General features: G+C 32.4%; 2 protein-coding genes and 1 pseudogene across 2 annotated transcripts; 2 read left to right on the forward strand and 1 right to left on the reverse strand.

The window, feature by feature from the left end:
* Nucleotides 1-349: 349 nt before the first annotated feature.
* On the reverse strand, nucleotides 350-4,032 carry LOC145007481 (phosphoenolpyruvate carboxylase 2 pseudogene; annotated as a pseudogene).
* Nucleotides 4,033-10,652: 6,620 nt separating this feature from the next.
* LOC145007482 (uncharacterized) lies at nucleotides 10,653-12,514 on the forward strand. Its single transcript, XM_078966412.1, has 4 exons — nucleotides 10,653-10,661; nucleotides 10,961-11,359; nucleotides 11,451-12,050; nucleotides 12,188-12,514. The coding sequence occupies exons 1-4, from the start codon at nucleotides 10,653-10,655 to the stop codon at nucleotides 12,512-12,514; spliced, it is 1,335 nt and encodes a 444-aa protein (XP_078822538.1).
* A 48-nt stretch (nucleotides 12,515-12,562) lies between these two features.
* LOC145007483 (uncharacterized) lies at nucleotides 12,563-14,942 on the forward strand. Its single transcript, XM_078966413.1, has 3 exons — nucleotides 12,563-13,459; nucleotides 14,502-14,570; nucleotides 14,922-14,942. The coding sequence occupies exons 1-3, from the start codon at nucleotides 12,563-12,565 to the stop codon at nucleotides 14,940-14,942; spliced, it is 987 nt and encodes a 328-aa protein (XP_078822539.1).
* The last annotated feature ends 2,554 nt before the right edge of the window (nucleotides 14,943-17,496 follow it).

Consider the following 17,496-nt stretch of genomic DNA (forward strand, 5'->3'; position numbering starts at 1 on the left):
TACCTTGTATTTTCTAATTTAACCACTCATCCACATACAACATCCAAATCAAAGCAACCTTTTTTTTGCTTAAAGTTCCAATCCAAGAATGTAATGAACATACCTATGAATATACCAATTGGGAATCCGATATTTTCTAAATTTTTTAGTCAATTGTGCAATCATTAATACTATATCACAAAGTAATTAATCATTAATCAAACCATTTTACCAAAAGACAAAGGCTCCAACTAAATCACATCAAGAAATCATACATGAAAATTTTGACCAGCAATGGTGAAGCGAAGGTCAAGGGAGAAGTTAAAGAGAGCGATGGCAATAGAACCACCTACAATTTGTAGTTTCTTCTTTAATCAATCTTGATTGCTGGAGCGGCTCTGTGTAAAGCTTCATTGAGTTCTTGTTTATCATCAGGGGTAATGTCTTTGGTATATAAGTGAGCAAAACAGTTACGAATCCTAAAAAATAATCAAGGGTCAATTATTGATGTTTTTATTTGATAAAACTTGGATCTATTTTATTTTATAAATGTATAATTTTATTTTTATACCTGCAATGCTTTTGAAGCAAAGATCTACGGACTGATTAAGTGGGATGAGAAGTCAAGACCAAGTCAACTCTTTGATTCTTGAGTGCATCAACAACCTCTCAAGGGACTTCTTAAGGTGATGCACAAGTCTCTTGAAAGTTTCTTCAATGTCAGATTCAGTTGTTGCATTAGCTTCATTAACAAAGTCACCTTTCTTCAGCTGGATCCTATGTCTATAAGCAATCTGGACCTCTTCTGCCAGGTTAGCTAACTTAAGCAAGTGAGAGAAAGCTTTTGCGATGACAATGGAGTCCCCTGGATCTAAGCTTGTGAGCACACTTCCAAGTTCCTCAAGCTTCTTTGGGTCACACTTTCCTTTATACTCCACAAAAGCTCAGATCATTCTTGAACCTAAACAAACAAACACATTAATCAGTTTCATGGAACCAGAGGATCTGATAACCAATGGACTAATTCCGGTGTGACATTTTGTCGAACACTTTCTAGGCCTAATGAATATAAGATAACAAAATTGGGACTCACTTATTTGTATATAGGACGAAGATTAATGGTTACAGTAGTGTGGGTATGCTAAGTATTTAAACTCGGCTAATGAAATGCGTCTTTCTAAAAATCCCTTAACTAAAAAGTTTGAGAATACCTCTCAACCGTAACTTACTTGCGGGTAAGTCACTAGGCATAATGAATAACTTTGTATAAACTTTCTAAAAGCCGAGTATGTTTGACGTATATGTAAAAGTGTAATGTACTCGTTTTTATAACAATGAATGTTTCAAATTAACGAACATATGTACATGTATAAACGTGGTGTACTTAAACATATAAATAAACATGCCTTGAAATACTACAGATTTTCTTAACGTACTTGTTATAATATACAATGTCACATAAAAATTATAAACCTTTGTATAATGTAGTATTTGTTGTGTGAACTGGATATTTCATGATAAAATAATCATAACACGTATACGAAAAGTTTTCTCTAGTTTATTTTTAACAATATGGTAAACTGTTAAATAATAATATTTTATAAAATATGTATGTTGTATTTTGCATAAAAAGGTAATTGGTTTGTGTAAACAAAATATATTGGCACATGTATTTCCCCACAAAATAATTAAAATATTAAAAACGGCTATAAGCACCCACCATTGAAGCATGAGTTCCAATAGTTTGGATTTGGTTTTGTTAAGAAACAGGTTCTAAGAAACCGCAAATCCACCATTCCTGAACTTTGAAATACTTTTGGGACCATTTCGTAACCAATTTTGCACTATACGGGTTGTTTCGTAGCTTGTCTAAACTATAGGGGCTGTTTGGTATTTTAATTAACCGAAGTCGGACTGATTTGATAAAAATAATCTCAAAGGAGGGGTTGTTTTGAACAAATGGAGCCAAGAGTTGGGGTTTGGACTGATTTTGCAAAGTATTTGTCAACCAAGGGTAGGTTTTGAGTAATTTGCATTTAAATTTGATTTATCTTTGACTTTGACCAAGTCAAACCAGGAACCCATTTTTCTGTGATGGAGTTCCTACCGTGATCCATTTAATGAAAAGGTTAAGGCTTATAAGCCCCGTTCCATTTCCTCGATCGGGTAAAGAAGCAAGGACGATTGGAACGGGAATAAACGACTGAAATCAAACGAAGCGAAGAGGGGAAAACGAAAAAGATGGCAGTGGCGCAGACGTTGGTTTCGGGGGTGAAATCACGAAGGGGGCGGAAGGATAAGGATGTTGATCGGGTTACGAGAAATATATGTAGCGAAGGCTGCGTCGAAAGACGAACGGAAGTAGTGAACGAAGGTAGACGAAATCTCGCAGGCGTGCTTCGTCGGTTTCTTTCTGACCGATGGCGAAGAGGGTATCTCCGGGGTTTGACAAGACCGAAGCAACGACGACGAGAACAAACAACGGAGCTTTCTTCTTCTCGTTTGGTTGCGGAGTGCGAAGGGGGAAAGGAAATCGAAGGGATTCTGGGAGGCATCGCGGGCAGCAGCAGCGACGTAGACGTGGGTGCTCGGTGGGTCTTCGGTCTCGGTGGGAGAATTGCTTTGATCGGTAATCAAATGGTACGTAAACGGGGGCTGTTCCGGCAGTCTCCTGTTCTTCTCTTCTTCTTCTTGATTTGAATCAATGGGGGTGTTTGTGGTGATGTTGAGATTCACGGGAAACGGGTTGTGGGTGGTGGAATCGTGAGGGAGGCATCTCCGGTGGTTGCAACTATGCGATCTGGGGTTGGAGATGGGTGGTTTCTGGTGGTCAAGGGCCACCGGTGATGGTTCTTGGTGGGTGCAGGCAGAGAAGGAGGTGGGTCACGACAGGGGCAGTTCATAGATCGGTACCCTTCTTTTTCTCTTCCTTTAAATTTGACTGTAAATCAGTGGGGTTTAATGGTTTAATGGTGGCTGTTTAAGGTGGCTGGGCACTTGTTTCCTTTATGTTCTTCGTTTTATGGCTTCCAAGTGAAAGAATGTGGAAGCTGTTGCTTCTTCTTGATTGCTCACGATCATATGATGATATAGTATGTTTGAGTGTTGGGTTCATTGACAGGGAACAAGGAAGGAAAAGGGAATGAAAGGGAAGGAGTGACGCAACATCCATATTCATTTATTTGTTTATTTATTTATTTGTATCTGTGTACGTATTTAATTTGTATTATGTATTTGTTTTATTATGTAATTCATGTATAATTTGTAATTAGTAAATTTCCATATGTATTTTGTTTGGTTTGGATTTAGAAGCAATGTAATACCCTAATTATTTATTTGTGCATTTGGATGAGTATTGATTTATTTTACTAGTTAAATTCACTAGCTTACGTATTTGGGTATTATATAAACTAGATGAGGAGCCTGCGTTGTGGGGATGGAGCTATACAGATATGATCGAAAGCATATCATTTGAGTCGGAAAGTGAGTCCATTCAATTTCATTGTCTTCTTCGCATACCAGAAAAACAATACTGAACACTTGACAAAATTAGAATTAATAGTATCTTTACTATATTATTAAGGATATTGCCCACCTCTTGAAAATTTAGAGGTACTACATATTTTACCTTATGTACAATGACATTAAGCAATATACATATTATACTACACGCTATACAAGGATCATATACTACACCGTACAATGACCTTACCTAATCTCCTAACCACAACCATCTAACCTATTCACATCGACATGCCCCTTTCCAACTTCATACGGAGGCGGTGATGAACATATACGTAGATGGTCATGAAGATAGATTAATGATACTCAGCATCTTCGATCCTCAATCCGATCGTCAGCCTTCAAGCAGTCGAGGTCTTAACATTGCGGATCTCCAACGTTTCCAATATAAACCCTTTTCCCGCCTTCAATTTTCACCCTAACAGACGTCTTAGCATCTTCGATCCTCAAAAACCCTAAAGATCTTCCATCTAACCTATTCTCATCGACACCACCAAAGATTACCCTTTCCCCACCTTCGATTTTCACCATAACACGCTCTCAGGTCTCAGCTATCAAAGATCACGAACACAGAGGGGAGGAGGACGTCGCTGCTGACGACGAATCAGGTCTCAGTAAAACGGACCTTTCAATAGTTGATTCTGTTGGAATAGTGTCTAAGGCTGCAACTATATTATGCAAGTATTTGATCCGGTTGTGCATGGTCCTTTTGGGTTGCCTTCACCATAGCAACTTGATGGATGATTTGTTAAGAGAGAGTAAATATTATAAGGAATAATATATGGTTATTTGATTAATATATAAGTCATAAATTAATTGGAATTAATTTGGTGACTTAAAGAGATTAATTAAATAAAGGGGTATAAACTGTCAATTGTTTGATAGTTAAACTTTAGACTATAAATCCATTGGGATATGCTTTGGACGGATTCTATGAGATATAGGATAGCTAAAATCGTCCAAAGGCTTATCTATGGAATGGATTTGGATAGCCTTAAGAGAAGATTATCCAATTAGGGTTTAGGTTGTAACCCTTAAGGAGTCTACAAGTATAAATAGACCCTAGGGGTGAGGGAATTCGACACACCATCTAAAGTAGAGATACTCTGGCCGAATTCCTCCCCTCTCCTTTCTCCTAAATCATCTTGATTGCTATTGGTGTTTGTAAGCCATTAGAGGAGTGACATTTGTAACTCTAGAAGCTCCAAGACAACAAGATCAACAAGGAACTCGAAGGTATGATTCTAGATCTGTTTCATTGTTGTTATTTAACCTAATTAGCCATTAGAAGTCTTGGATTCAAAGCATGTTTAATTAGAAAGCCTAGATCCAAGCATTAGGGTTTTGCATGCGCACATAGGAAAGTTCTTATGGCTAAAACCCATCAGATTCCACCGCCTACCACGACCTTTAAAGATTGATTATGCCGCCTACCACCACCTTCGTAACCTCCCTCAGCCACCACAGGTACCCTCAAACCCATCTTCAACATATTTATGATAATACAAATTTTTTATGCTCTCCTCAACTAGAATTTGCACAATGGGGTATGTTTATTGGGTAAGTTATAATCTAACTTTCATCTCACAGTTTTTAGTTGCAGAAAAGAATCCAAAATTTCTTCCACGTCCGATTAGTAGTTTAAAGCATCTGGGGTTGCTTAGTTTTCAAGTTGGTGCTTTAGAACAACTTCATGGTGCTCTTTGTTTGCTTCAAAACTCACCGAATCTAGAAACCTTGTATATAATGCACATGAAGGTGGTAAAGTAACAAGTGATAAAACTATATAATTATACAAGAGTTGGGAGCTAATATGCGGTTGCATTTTTATGTTGTTTCAAGAGACTAGAGTTAATTTGGGACTAGCTTCAAATCATTTGAAAAAGCTTGTATTTACTAAAACTCAGAAGACCAATGCTATGACTAGGACTGTAGGTTTGGTTTCTAATTTGTATCAATGGCAGTTGACAACTGCAGCGAGGATAATTTGTACTCTATATGAACATAATGTTTTTATCTTTTTCTTCATATGTGTATCTGCAGCTGAGATAACAATGTTTGAGAACAATGTTGTGGTGTATAGATTTATACAAGATTTGAACTTCTTTGTAACTGGAGGTGATGATGAAAATGAACTAGCTCTAGCCACAGTCCTGCAGGGTTTCTGTGATTCAGTTACACTTCTCCTCAGGGTTTCTGTGATTCAGTTACACTTCGCCAATCATCTCGGTATGCATAAATTACAATTTTCGTTTTCCATATGTGGATTTTCATATTATTATTCTTTTTGCATATTCATGGTTCTTCTTCTTTCATCAATTCAGCTCAATGAGATAGAAGAAGTATCAATCTATGAACAACCAACTGAAAGAAAAAAGTCTTCCCAGATTGGAAAAACTTGATTAAGCCTATAAATGAAGAAAAAGATCATTGGGTTAGTTTAATCTTCTTAAATCTGAATTGGAATTGTATTGGAATTTTATTAACGATAGTGATTGTTTTTTTTTCTTTCGTTTTCATTTGTTAATGTTGTGATCAAGTCTGAATCTTGATATATGATAGAGTGTAATGCATTGCTAGGTACATGGATCAATACGAAGTGCTTGAGCAAATTGGTAAGAGGGCATTTGGTGTTGCCCTTCTTGTACGCCATAAACATGAAAGAAAAAAAGTAAGGATGAAACAGAATTTACTAAGTTTTGTAATTTGTTTGTTTTATTGATGTCTGCACATTTTCTCCATTATATGTTTGTATGTTTATTGTCACTCTATTCCATGATGCTTAACTGTGTTTTCATTTACACATATTGATTATTTTCTTCCATTCCCTGTAATTCTATGTATTAAGGTATGTGTTGAAAAAGATATGACTTGCTCGCCAAACTGATAGAACATGTAGGTCTACACATCAGGAGGTTGGTATCCTTTACTTCTAATCATCCTACATTCTTTTCATATTTCTATTTTTGAGGGTATCAACTATCCTAAAATAGCAAAACGCACCTGAATTTATGTTTTTTATTTTTTATTTTTTTTCTTGTTTAACTTCCTATGTCTTTACATGTACCCATGTGTTGGTATCTTATCCCTCTTGTGCTTATGATTTTAAGATGACTATCTAAACCTCACTATTTAGTAAATGACTTTAGAAAAGTCTTTTACTTTCAAAATGTCCAAACTAATCTACAATATCTATTTGTAGATGGAGCTTATATCGAAAATGCGAAATCCCTTTATTGTGGAGTATAAAGATTCTTGGGTTGAAAAGGTAAAAATTGAAAATATTATCATTCACCCTAAATCCTAATCTACATATATATTATAACTAAATTGAAATGAGACTAAATTGTATACTTTTTGATTGTCTAGATGGGTACCTCCAGCTTTGCCAACAGCCAAGAGTCCAAAAAATGAGGAAACTGGAGCCACATTTGCTGCTGGAAGAAGCAGGGTACTACTATCTTTTTTCTATTATAGGGTAATAGCATTATTATTTCTATTTAAAAGATTTAAAAAAAAAACTGTATTGGTTGCAGAATACTGTCAAATTTCTGATTTACTTTGTTTTCAACTTATATTACATTTACTTTGACTAAAAAGTTGGATCTTGGAAATCATCAAAAGTATCATTATTTATTTCAGTTATTATCGAGTAATACAACCCTTTTTTATTAATTTTTTTTTAGTATTTCATGATGTTTAAGTAAATGATAAGCTTCTTTTTTAAAAATAACTAGAAGAAATTATTTTTATTTTTAAATGTTACTATCATTTACAGTATTTTCAGCTTCTAATATATATTTTATTTTTACAATGATATTATTTTAATGAAAATATGATAATAATATGATTAATTTTGGTATGATTCTTGACAGTTAGTATTTATGGTATGATTTAAAATATTTTCGTTATGATTCTTGACAGTTAGTATTTATAGTATGATTTAAAATATTTTCGGTATGATTTTTGACATTTAGTATTTATGGTATGATTTAAAATATTTTCTTTATGATTTTTGACAATCAGTAATATCCGAAAATACATAATATGATACATTATTCTATCTATAAATCTAATGTATTATGTTCTTATTTTTTACTTTCACAACACAATTCACCACCAAGGAATCGGGAATTAGAAAATTACTTCATTGCATTGGATTACATTTCGTGACACGAATTCAGGTTTTCTTTATTTCTTCTACCTGTTTGATGAATCTTCTTCTATCTTCTGTCTTTTGCCTTCTGTTTTCTTTACTTCTTCTACTTTACTAGATCGAATTTGGTGCAACCATGTGAAGATTGTTTGTTAAAAATTGCATTCAGTTTGTCCCTGTGTTGCTTTGTTCGTGTTCCTGTAATGGTATAATCATCTTAATGTATTTGTTAGATCTTTAAATTATTATATGTTATTTACTTACTATATCTATCTATCTGTTGTGTGTTCGTCTGGAAGATCCATAATTCCATATGTAGAATTAAGTGTGCTTTAAGTAACCTAATGTTAGACTGATAAGATCATTGAATTGATTTTCTTGATCTGGATATTCACAACTGCATAAAAAAATAATTATATGTAATGGTAAAAAAAATATGCTCATGTTGATTGGTCAATGTATGTTTGCTCTCTCTTTCAATACATTGTTCAACAATATGATCTGTCACTAATGATTTTAGAAACTGTATACTTGTTCTGATCCATGTGAATGACTCATAATTGTTCAACAGTATGTCCTCACAACGTATTCTTTAAATTATTATATGTTATTTCCTTATCATAATATATTTTCCACATCCTTCAAAACATAAAAAATAATAATAATTATTATATGTAATGGTAAAAAAAAACATGGTGTTCTGATCCATGTTTTCGTGAACCCAATCAAATGACGTTTATAGTTCTAAAAAGAAGGTTTTAATATCATATTTTATACAATTATAGAATCAAAAAGCTTTACATAAATTGTTTTCAATATATATCTATAAAATTAAAAATAAAAGCTATTAATATTATATTTTTGTGTAGAATAAAATATAATAAAACTCAAATGACTAAAAATAATGTCTAAAACGATGATATTATAAAAAATGAGAATTTATCAAAAATATATATATATATATATTTATAAATGTGAAAAATATAATCAAAAGATTTATATATAATTTTGCTTCTTTAGTAAAATAAGAAAAAAGATTTTCAACTTTATAGAAAGCAATTATTGATTTATCTTGACAATATGGTCTATAATCTCATAATTGCTTATAGTTTATAGAGATAATTTAATCTCATATATATTTTATATAGAACAAATATTCTATGTATTTAATTCATATTTAAGAATACGATGCGAAATAAAATTTTGAAACTTTAATATTTTGAAGGTAGATAGAAAATTTTATCAAATAAAACTTATTTAAGTGTGACAAAGGAAAAGAATACAAAAGCCAGACAATTACATAGCCGGAAAGTTGTCTTTCTATTGTTCAAGTCTCTATCATTGGACAATCATAAAAGTTTAGCCCAGTTCTACAATATGGAGTCATTTTGGTACAATTAACTACATAAATATAGAATATATTGTGCTGTATGAATTTTAACACAAAATGAACAATATATAGATCCCATAAAATTGTAATATGATGGATAAAGTCTTATCTCTACCTAGCTATTTGTAAAGGAAAATACAAGAAGATAATAAAAATATTGTAAAGTATTAATTAAAGAATACGACCATATTTTCTTTTTTGTTGTTGTATATATATGCTTTGATTTTTCTGTAATATTTAATGAATAAATCATGTAATAAAAACTCTTATTGCTTGGATATTTCAAATTTACAATACATATGTTATTATACTTTGGGTATCTCAAATCGACATAGTTTTTTATATAAATAATGATGTAAATCAATTCTACATCAACCACATCTGATTTTCGTTTTGTAGAATCATGAATGATCATATTTACGTTGATGCATTTTCATTGCTACTAAACTACTATTTGTGGTATATTTTGACTCCCGTTCGTGTGAATTTCATTTGGAGGGACTCAAGAGCCCACAAACTCTTCATGGTTCTCACTGATCAAAATGTATGCTTAAAAATTATTTATATCTTATTGGTTTTTCATAATTTATCATAAGTATTTTGTTGATAAAAATATTACATTTTCTATTAGAGAGAGAAATTGTTAGCAGTTGTTCCACAACAAATGATGTGTTTTATTTATGGAGGGAATCTATTAGGTGGTGTGTTCTTTTTAAACCCTTTTCAAATTGAACCAACCTATGCTGAGTATCCGAGATATCAAGAATACAGTTTATTATGTGACAATTTGATGACTTAGATCAGCAATAACACACGGTTTAATCAATTGGCCAATGCTATCATATCATGGTTTCCAGTTTTTCGATTGGTTCCCTCGATAAAAAGTTTAGTAGAGGATCGGACAGAGAGAAAAATGATGATCGGTAAATTTAATAAATTATATATATTTTTAGCATTCTAAGGTTTTTAAAATAATAACAAGTTTTAATTATCGTTATTTTTAGATATTGTTGGAAAAATTATCAGAGGCAAGCGAAACTATTCTCGTTACTAGTGGTTTACTGACGTTAACCTCGTTCACTTTATATCTCCAAGATGGGCCGTAAGTGTTTATTATTATTATTATTATTATTATTATTATTATTATTATATATTAAATTTCTCCCATCTTAGCTACAGTACCTGACCACACCACACGTATTGTAGCTTAGTTCATAGGGTTAGTTAGTGTACCATGGTTATAATTCCACCGCTTCTTTTTTGTTCTAGATCCCTTCACAGCAATCGACACTTCTTCTCTGTGATGTTTATCTTAGTTGTTGTTTCTCGATTCTTCTCCACATCTTCGCTTCGAATCCTCATGAAAACCATCTGAGCCGGTGAGATTCCCCACTTCTTTTGCTCTTCAGTCGATGGTCTGATATTCCCCACTTCTCTCTCATCCCGCTTCGATCGACATCGACATCGACAGAAAAGAAAAAAAAACGAATCGCTGGCCTCTCGCTGCAATCTTTCTTCCATTCCTTGAGCAAAAATCAAATCTCATTAACCCATTGTTCGATTTGACTCCAAGACTCCAAGTAATCTCCAAACCCTAACCTAAGAATGAAGCAAGTAAGTTGAAATTTTTACTAATTTGTTTAGTTTGAAATCGAAATTGATATGTTTTTATCTTGAATTGTTGAAATTGCTATGTTTCTATGGATTATATTGACTTATTGCTTGATTTGTTGAAATAAAATTGCTATAATGCTATGTCTCAAGTCTCAATCTTATTGGAATTGTTGAAATTGTTATGTTTCTATTGATGTTATTCACTTATTGATGTTATTGACCAATTTGGTATGCTTTTATTGAAGATATTGGATGATTTTGTGAAATTAGTAGTTATTTAGCTTAATGTTGAATTGTAGATTACCCTTGGTGGTTTTCTTGGAAAAATACCAAGACCTAATCCTAATGAAAGTGGTGAAGGATCTTCCCAAACACCAATCACCAATCAATCAATTCCTTGTGTTTCTAATGCAATTCCACAAACACCATGCTCTAGTGAATCTAATGAAAGTGTTGATTTGAAAGATCTTCCAAAGGACCCGACAGATAGGCCAAAGATTACAAGTTATAAATCAAATGTAAGAGATGATGTGAGAAGAGCTTATTTGCTTCAAGGGCCATGTCAAATAATGTCACATAAGTTTCCAAAAAAGAAAATAGGTGATAGATTAAGAAACTTCATTCCTTCATGGTTTAAAGATTTTGATTGGTTGGAATATAAAGTGAAAAAGAATAGAGCATATTGTTTATATTGTTATGTCTGTGGAGACCTCATGGGACAAAAAGGAGGGAGAGATGCATTTGTTTCCTAAGGTTTTGATACTTGGAATAAAAAAAAATGCATTTCAGACTCATGAGGGTAGTATTGATAGTTTTCACAACAAAGCAAGAGAAAAATGTGATTTTCTATTGAGAGAAAAACAAGCTATTGATGTACTCTTGAGGAGGCAAACCGAAGCAGAGGACCATAAATATAAAGCTAGATTATGTGTTTTTATTATTGTTGTTAGACTTTTATTGAAAATCGGTTTACCGTTTCGTGGTCATGACGAGTCGGTTAACTCGGAAAATAGAGGGCTTTACATTGAAGTGCTAAAAGCCATGCGAGAGACTAGTGAAGATATTTTCAACAATACTTTAGAAGATGCTCCTAAAAACAATCAACTTATTTGCCCAAAAATTCAAAAGGAACTTGTGCAATGTTTTGCACAAGAAGTACTTTTGAGTATTCGCCAAGAGATTGGGCAGGATATATTTGCTTTATTAGTTGATGAATCTAGTGATATCTCAAAAAAGGAGCAAATGGCTATTGTTTTGCGATATGTCGATAGTCTTGGATTTGTGAAGGAAAGATTTATTGGACTTGTTCATGTGAAGGACACATTCGCGTTGACACTAAAAAATGCCATAAATGAAGTCCTTACAAGTAATAAGTTGAGTTTTAGTCAGGTAATTTATTATTTACTTTTTTATTTCAATTTAATTTAATTAGATTTATGTGTTATATCATATATATATATATATATATATATATATATATATATATATATATATATATATATATATATATATTGATTTTTTAATAGATAAGAGGACAAGGTTACGATGGGGCTAGCAATATGCGAGGGGAATTCAATGGTTTGAAAGCTTTGATATTACAAGAGAATGACACAGCCTTTTATGTACATTGCTTTGCACACCAACTTCAGTTAGTGGTTGTGGCTGTAGCAAAAAAGCATGATGATGTTAGTGATTTTTTTGAGCAAATTTCGTTGGTGGTTAATGTTGTTTGTGCCCCGTGTAAAAGTAAAGACTTACTACGGGAACAAGCAAGGGAAAGGGTGAAAAAAGGATTGTGCAGTGGTGAACTTGAAATGGGGAAAGGGTTAAATCAAGAGACTACACTAGTTTGAGCGGGAGATACAAGATGGGGTTCACATTTCAACACACTCACAAGTTTGATGAAGTTGTTTGCAGATGTTCTTGTAGTGTTAGATTTTGTGAAAGAAGAAGGAGGGTCATTAGCAAACCGTCAACAAGCGTTCGGAATCTTATCATATTTTAAATCATATGAGTTCGTATTTTACTTATATATGATGTATGAGATTTTACGCCTCACGGGTACATTGTCAAAGCAACTTCAAAGAAAAGATCTAGACATTTTAGAAGCAATTTCGATGGTTAGAGGGACAATGCAGGCATTGAAAGCTTTAAGAAACACGGGGTTTGCTAGCATTTTGCCAAAGGTATCATCTTTTTGTCTAACACACAATATTGATATTTTGGATATGGAAGATTTGTATGTTGGTGCGAGAAACCGTAAAACCACAAAGACTAATAGATTTCATTTTGAGGTTGAAATCTTCAACACGGTGGTGGATATGCAACTTATAGAATATCAGGATGGATTTAGTGAAACAACCACCCAACTACTAGAATACATGGGTGCTTTGAGCCCTTGTGATTCATTTGCACAATTTGACAAATCAAAGTTGTTGAAGTTGGGTGAGTTGTACAAGTATGAATTTGATGATTCAGATATGATAGACCTTGAAGGACAACTTGACATATTTTATAACTCTTGCATCAAAGATGAGCGTTTCACTAGTTTGAAAGGAATTTCCGAACTTTCTCGTTTGATGGTTAGTACGGGGAAACATCAGTCTTATCCTTTGGTTTATAAGCTTCTAAAGTTGACTTTGATATTACCCGTAGCGACCGCAAGTGTAGAAAGATGCTTTTCGAAGATGAAACTCTTGAAGACCGACTTGCGCAACAAAATTGGTGATGACTTTTTGAACGACGTGTTGCTTTGCTATGTTGAGACCGAAGCACTTGTGAAAGTTGTGAATGAAAAAGTAATGGAACGATTCCAAAAGATGTCGACACGAAGAGGAAAAATTTTAATTGTAATAGATAGTTGTTATGTTTTTAACTTTTTATGTAATTGATGGTTTTTTAGTAGACGTAATGAATTAACTTTTGGTTTTATATTATGTTTCGCCCGAAAAAAAAATTTTGGCAACACCTGCCATCAATTCCTGCGTCCGCCCTGGTCATAGATTCGGTTTGGTTGCGAGGAGGGAGCAACGGCCTATGGGGTCGGTAGAGAATCCCAACAAGAGTTTTTCCCATCTGCAGTATCATTAGAGGTAAATTAACCTGGTTCTCCTTTCCTCATAAATCGAAACCCTACTCTGCTGTCCTTTCTTTTTTCTTCTATTTAATATATTAAATATAAATCTGTTATTTTTTATAGAAAAGTTTTCTGTAAATAACAAATTATGTGTTTTTTTAAAACGTTTGAAGATAATGCTTACTTATTTTGTTGTAGAGGAGGATAATCAATATATGGGATGTATATGAAACCCCACATGTTGTAGTTGGGATTTTCTATGGAAATGCTTCGGGTATCTCTGGCTCTTGAGTAACTCAAAATATATGTAGATTGCACTAAGTTTTCCCTAAATTCCGATTCAAATTTCAGAAATTCTACACCAAGTCAGCTTTGTTTGCCATTGTTCTTTATTATTCAACCTGAAAATAGAGTCTTTCCTTTTCGTATTAGGTTGCATTATGTTGTTATTACTCTCAGTTTTAAGGTTTTGCTGAATTTGAGTTTGGGTTTGGTGTAATCATACAGATATACTATTCATTTAATAGCTAGAAAATTACCACTATTGCTATGCTTCAGAATTGAATAAATAAATTTTTTTATTATTTCTTATAACTAAGCTTACTGTCTTATGTTTTTGATATATTAACGGGATGTAAAACACTAAACTATTGCTATGGTTGCAGACTTATTGCCACCTGCTTATCAAGACTACAAGTTTTGATATATTGAAAAATATATTCTTTTACTAAATTTTTTAAACTTTTTGTTACTCCATTGATCAGGATGTTGCGGTCAAAGTTTATTTTGGTAATCAATATAGTGAGAAGGCTTTGCCAGACTACAATAAAGAGGTATAACCACTTTTAGTTTATTTTTGTTTTCAATCAAACAATAAAATATATGACTTCGATATGAACTATAATGAATTGAGCTTTTAACTTCAAATTGATATAATGAAGAGTCTACGTCATCCAAATGTGTTACTTTTTATGGGATCTATATGTTCACAAGATAAACTTGCCATCGTCGCATAATAATTATCCAAGTAATTATTTAAAGATCTTTACAAAACTATAATATGACATCATGTTAGCAAATAAATGCATAATCAGTTTATAATAAATCCAACAGGTATTCACATTAGATTACCATGGTTGCTTATTAAGTATAACATAATTTTATAATCTTGAATCTTTTCGCAGATGGAGATAGAATTGAATTAGATAAAACGTTAAAGAGACCTTGTAGAATCACAACCAAAAATAGGACAGTTGTTTCAGATAGATTTGTGAAGGTCCAAACCGAGATTTGAACCCGACTTTTTTTTTTTTTTTTATTTCTCACCTGACTTATCTCCCTTATTACAACTTATTCCCCTATATTTGTCTTCCTTTTGTTTGTTGTGTTTGTTTGTGTCTCTATTACCTATCAAAGCGGAAACAAACGATATTTCAACTGTCGTGACTCAAGAACGTAAAATGTATTCGATCGGAAAATTGTTGAGTTATGGTCAATTCAACGCCACAAATACGCATAAAGTTTTCCTAAACTGTAGAATTTGTATGATTTTTAGTCCTTTTTCAGGGAGTGTGATTGTTTCAGCTTTCTTTACAGCATAATAGATAATATTTTCATCTTCTTTATCCCATTTTATTCTTAAAAATATTTTCATGATGTCACAAATATGCTTATCAGCCTATTGATGTGTTGTTGTAAAGGTCCAACTTTAATGTTCATGTTATTAAATGACATGGAAAATAGGTATATTTGCTATTAGTAAGAATGTAACAGTTATCCATTGGTTTCTTAGCTTTATACTTATATTTTATTTTATTATTATCATTTGCTATTTTATCACGTTTACTGTTACAATTTACAGCAAATGACAACACTATAATAGCCTCTTTTCTCTGGTACACAACCACCCACTAGGTAAAAAAAACTACCTCTTTTTTATTAGTTAACTGGACTGTTGACTTTTAGTTGACAATGCACTTCATTGTTTGATATAAATTTGCTGTTTGGTTAACACTTTTTATATATACAAATTTACAACTACATCATATTAAATATTATTATATTAATAATAATGATATTTTTTTGTCTAGCAGGTTGGCCTGACAACCTGGGCTTGAAGTCAAATATGCTTATGAACATGTTTGGGCGACTTGAAAATGGTGGCTTCACAATGCCAAACAATACAAATGGTAATTAAAATATTTACTTATTATTTACTATCAAAACCATCCTTCATATCTCACAAATTGAATTGGTAAGATTATCATTAGAAAAATTTGAAGAAACTGAGGAAGCACACCATGTGTTTTATAAAATGCATAGTTGAAATTTGGGTGTTTGTAAAAAGTTTTATCTATACAATTGAATCAATGCAGAGGTCCGGTTGCTAAAAAGTTCCTCCTATGTTTCTTTCATTTTCTGGTGTGATTTATTTTGAACGAAAATGTTTTAAGTGTCCCTTATATGTAGTTTATGACTCTCTTATATGTAGTTTATGACCGCCTACAAGATCTTCTGAATGTGTATGTTTAATTTTAACAGTTTTTGATCAAAGCAAACACAACAAGTCACTAAATAGTGATTTTAACAGTTTTTTTTCCAAAATTCCCATGCATATTGATTTTTGATAAAAAAAAATAATAATAACTGTAACAGTTTTCATCAAAATGGCACTACATACTGTTCTTTTAGTAAAAAAAAAATCGTGCTTATAACATTTTTTTGTCCAAAATGCCCCTGCATACTGTTTTTCTGATAAAAAAATGATTTTAACACTTTTGACTGAAGTACCCTACATAGTTTTCTTTTGTTAAAAATTAGTTATTTCGAGAGCTTTTGATGGGAATGCCCCTACATACTTTTACTTTTTTATTAAAAAATAATGATTTTAACGTTATTTGTCCAAAATGCCTCTATATAAGGTTTTTTTGGGTAAAAAATTAATGATTTTATAATTTTTAACCAAACTGCCCCTCCATACACTTTTTTTTTGGTAAAAGTTACTGATTTTAGTACACTTCATTGAAAGAGGAGGCCTTGGAGAATGCCAATTTTATTTCCTACCTTTGATGTTGAATAAGATTTAACGAAATTAGTTATTTTTAATATGTAGTCACCAAGAGATTTTACTTTTCAGCACTTTGTCTTTTTTTATTTTTCGTGTGTAAGAGGCATTACCAATTGGAATTCAATTTCAGTTAATTCCTAATTTTGATTACAGAAGGGTATGGAACCGAATTGCACGGGAATTCAAGAAATACTTGCATTTGGTAGATTTATTTTCTTATAAAACAACTTATTACAGATTTACTGTAGTCTTTTCTAATTCACATGATACTTTTTTTTCGTAAATTGTAATGTGCTCTGGGCTCCCTTATTTGAAGATCTTATTTACATATTTACTTTAGGCTTTTTTTTTTTTTTTTTTTTTTTTACTATTTTCAATTCTTAATTGACTCTTTTCTTGGTTATAGATTTAACCAAACTTTTTTTTTTAAAAAAAAATTGTTACAAAATCAACACTTAAGGGATCTCAAAGCTACAAGAGCTTATCAAGATTTAGATAAGATTGCTAAGTACTTTGCAGTCCTCACACTCGTGGGCCATGAACAATTATGCTTCTAGCTCTCAACCGTTGCATCCAGTTTAATCATCATAGCACGTCTAGCAATCAACAGGTCTGCCTGACTGTATAGAAGGTAATAACAAAGAATGAGGTCCATGAAATGCAGTTTTCTAATTTTTTGAAGGCTATATTGG

The sequence above is a fragment of the Lactuca saligna genome, chromosome 7, assembly GCF_052625555.1.
Source record: "Lactuca saligna cultivar CGN05327 chromosome 7, ASM5262555v1, whole genome shotgun sequence".
NCBI lineage: Eukaryota > Viridiplantae > Streptophyta > Magnoliopsida > Asterales > Asteraceae > Lactuca > Lactuca saligna.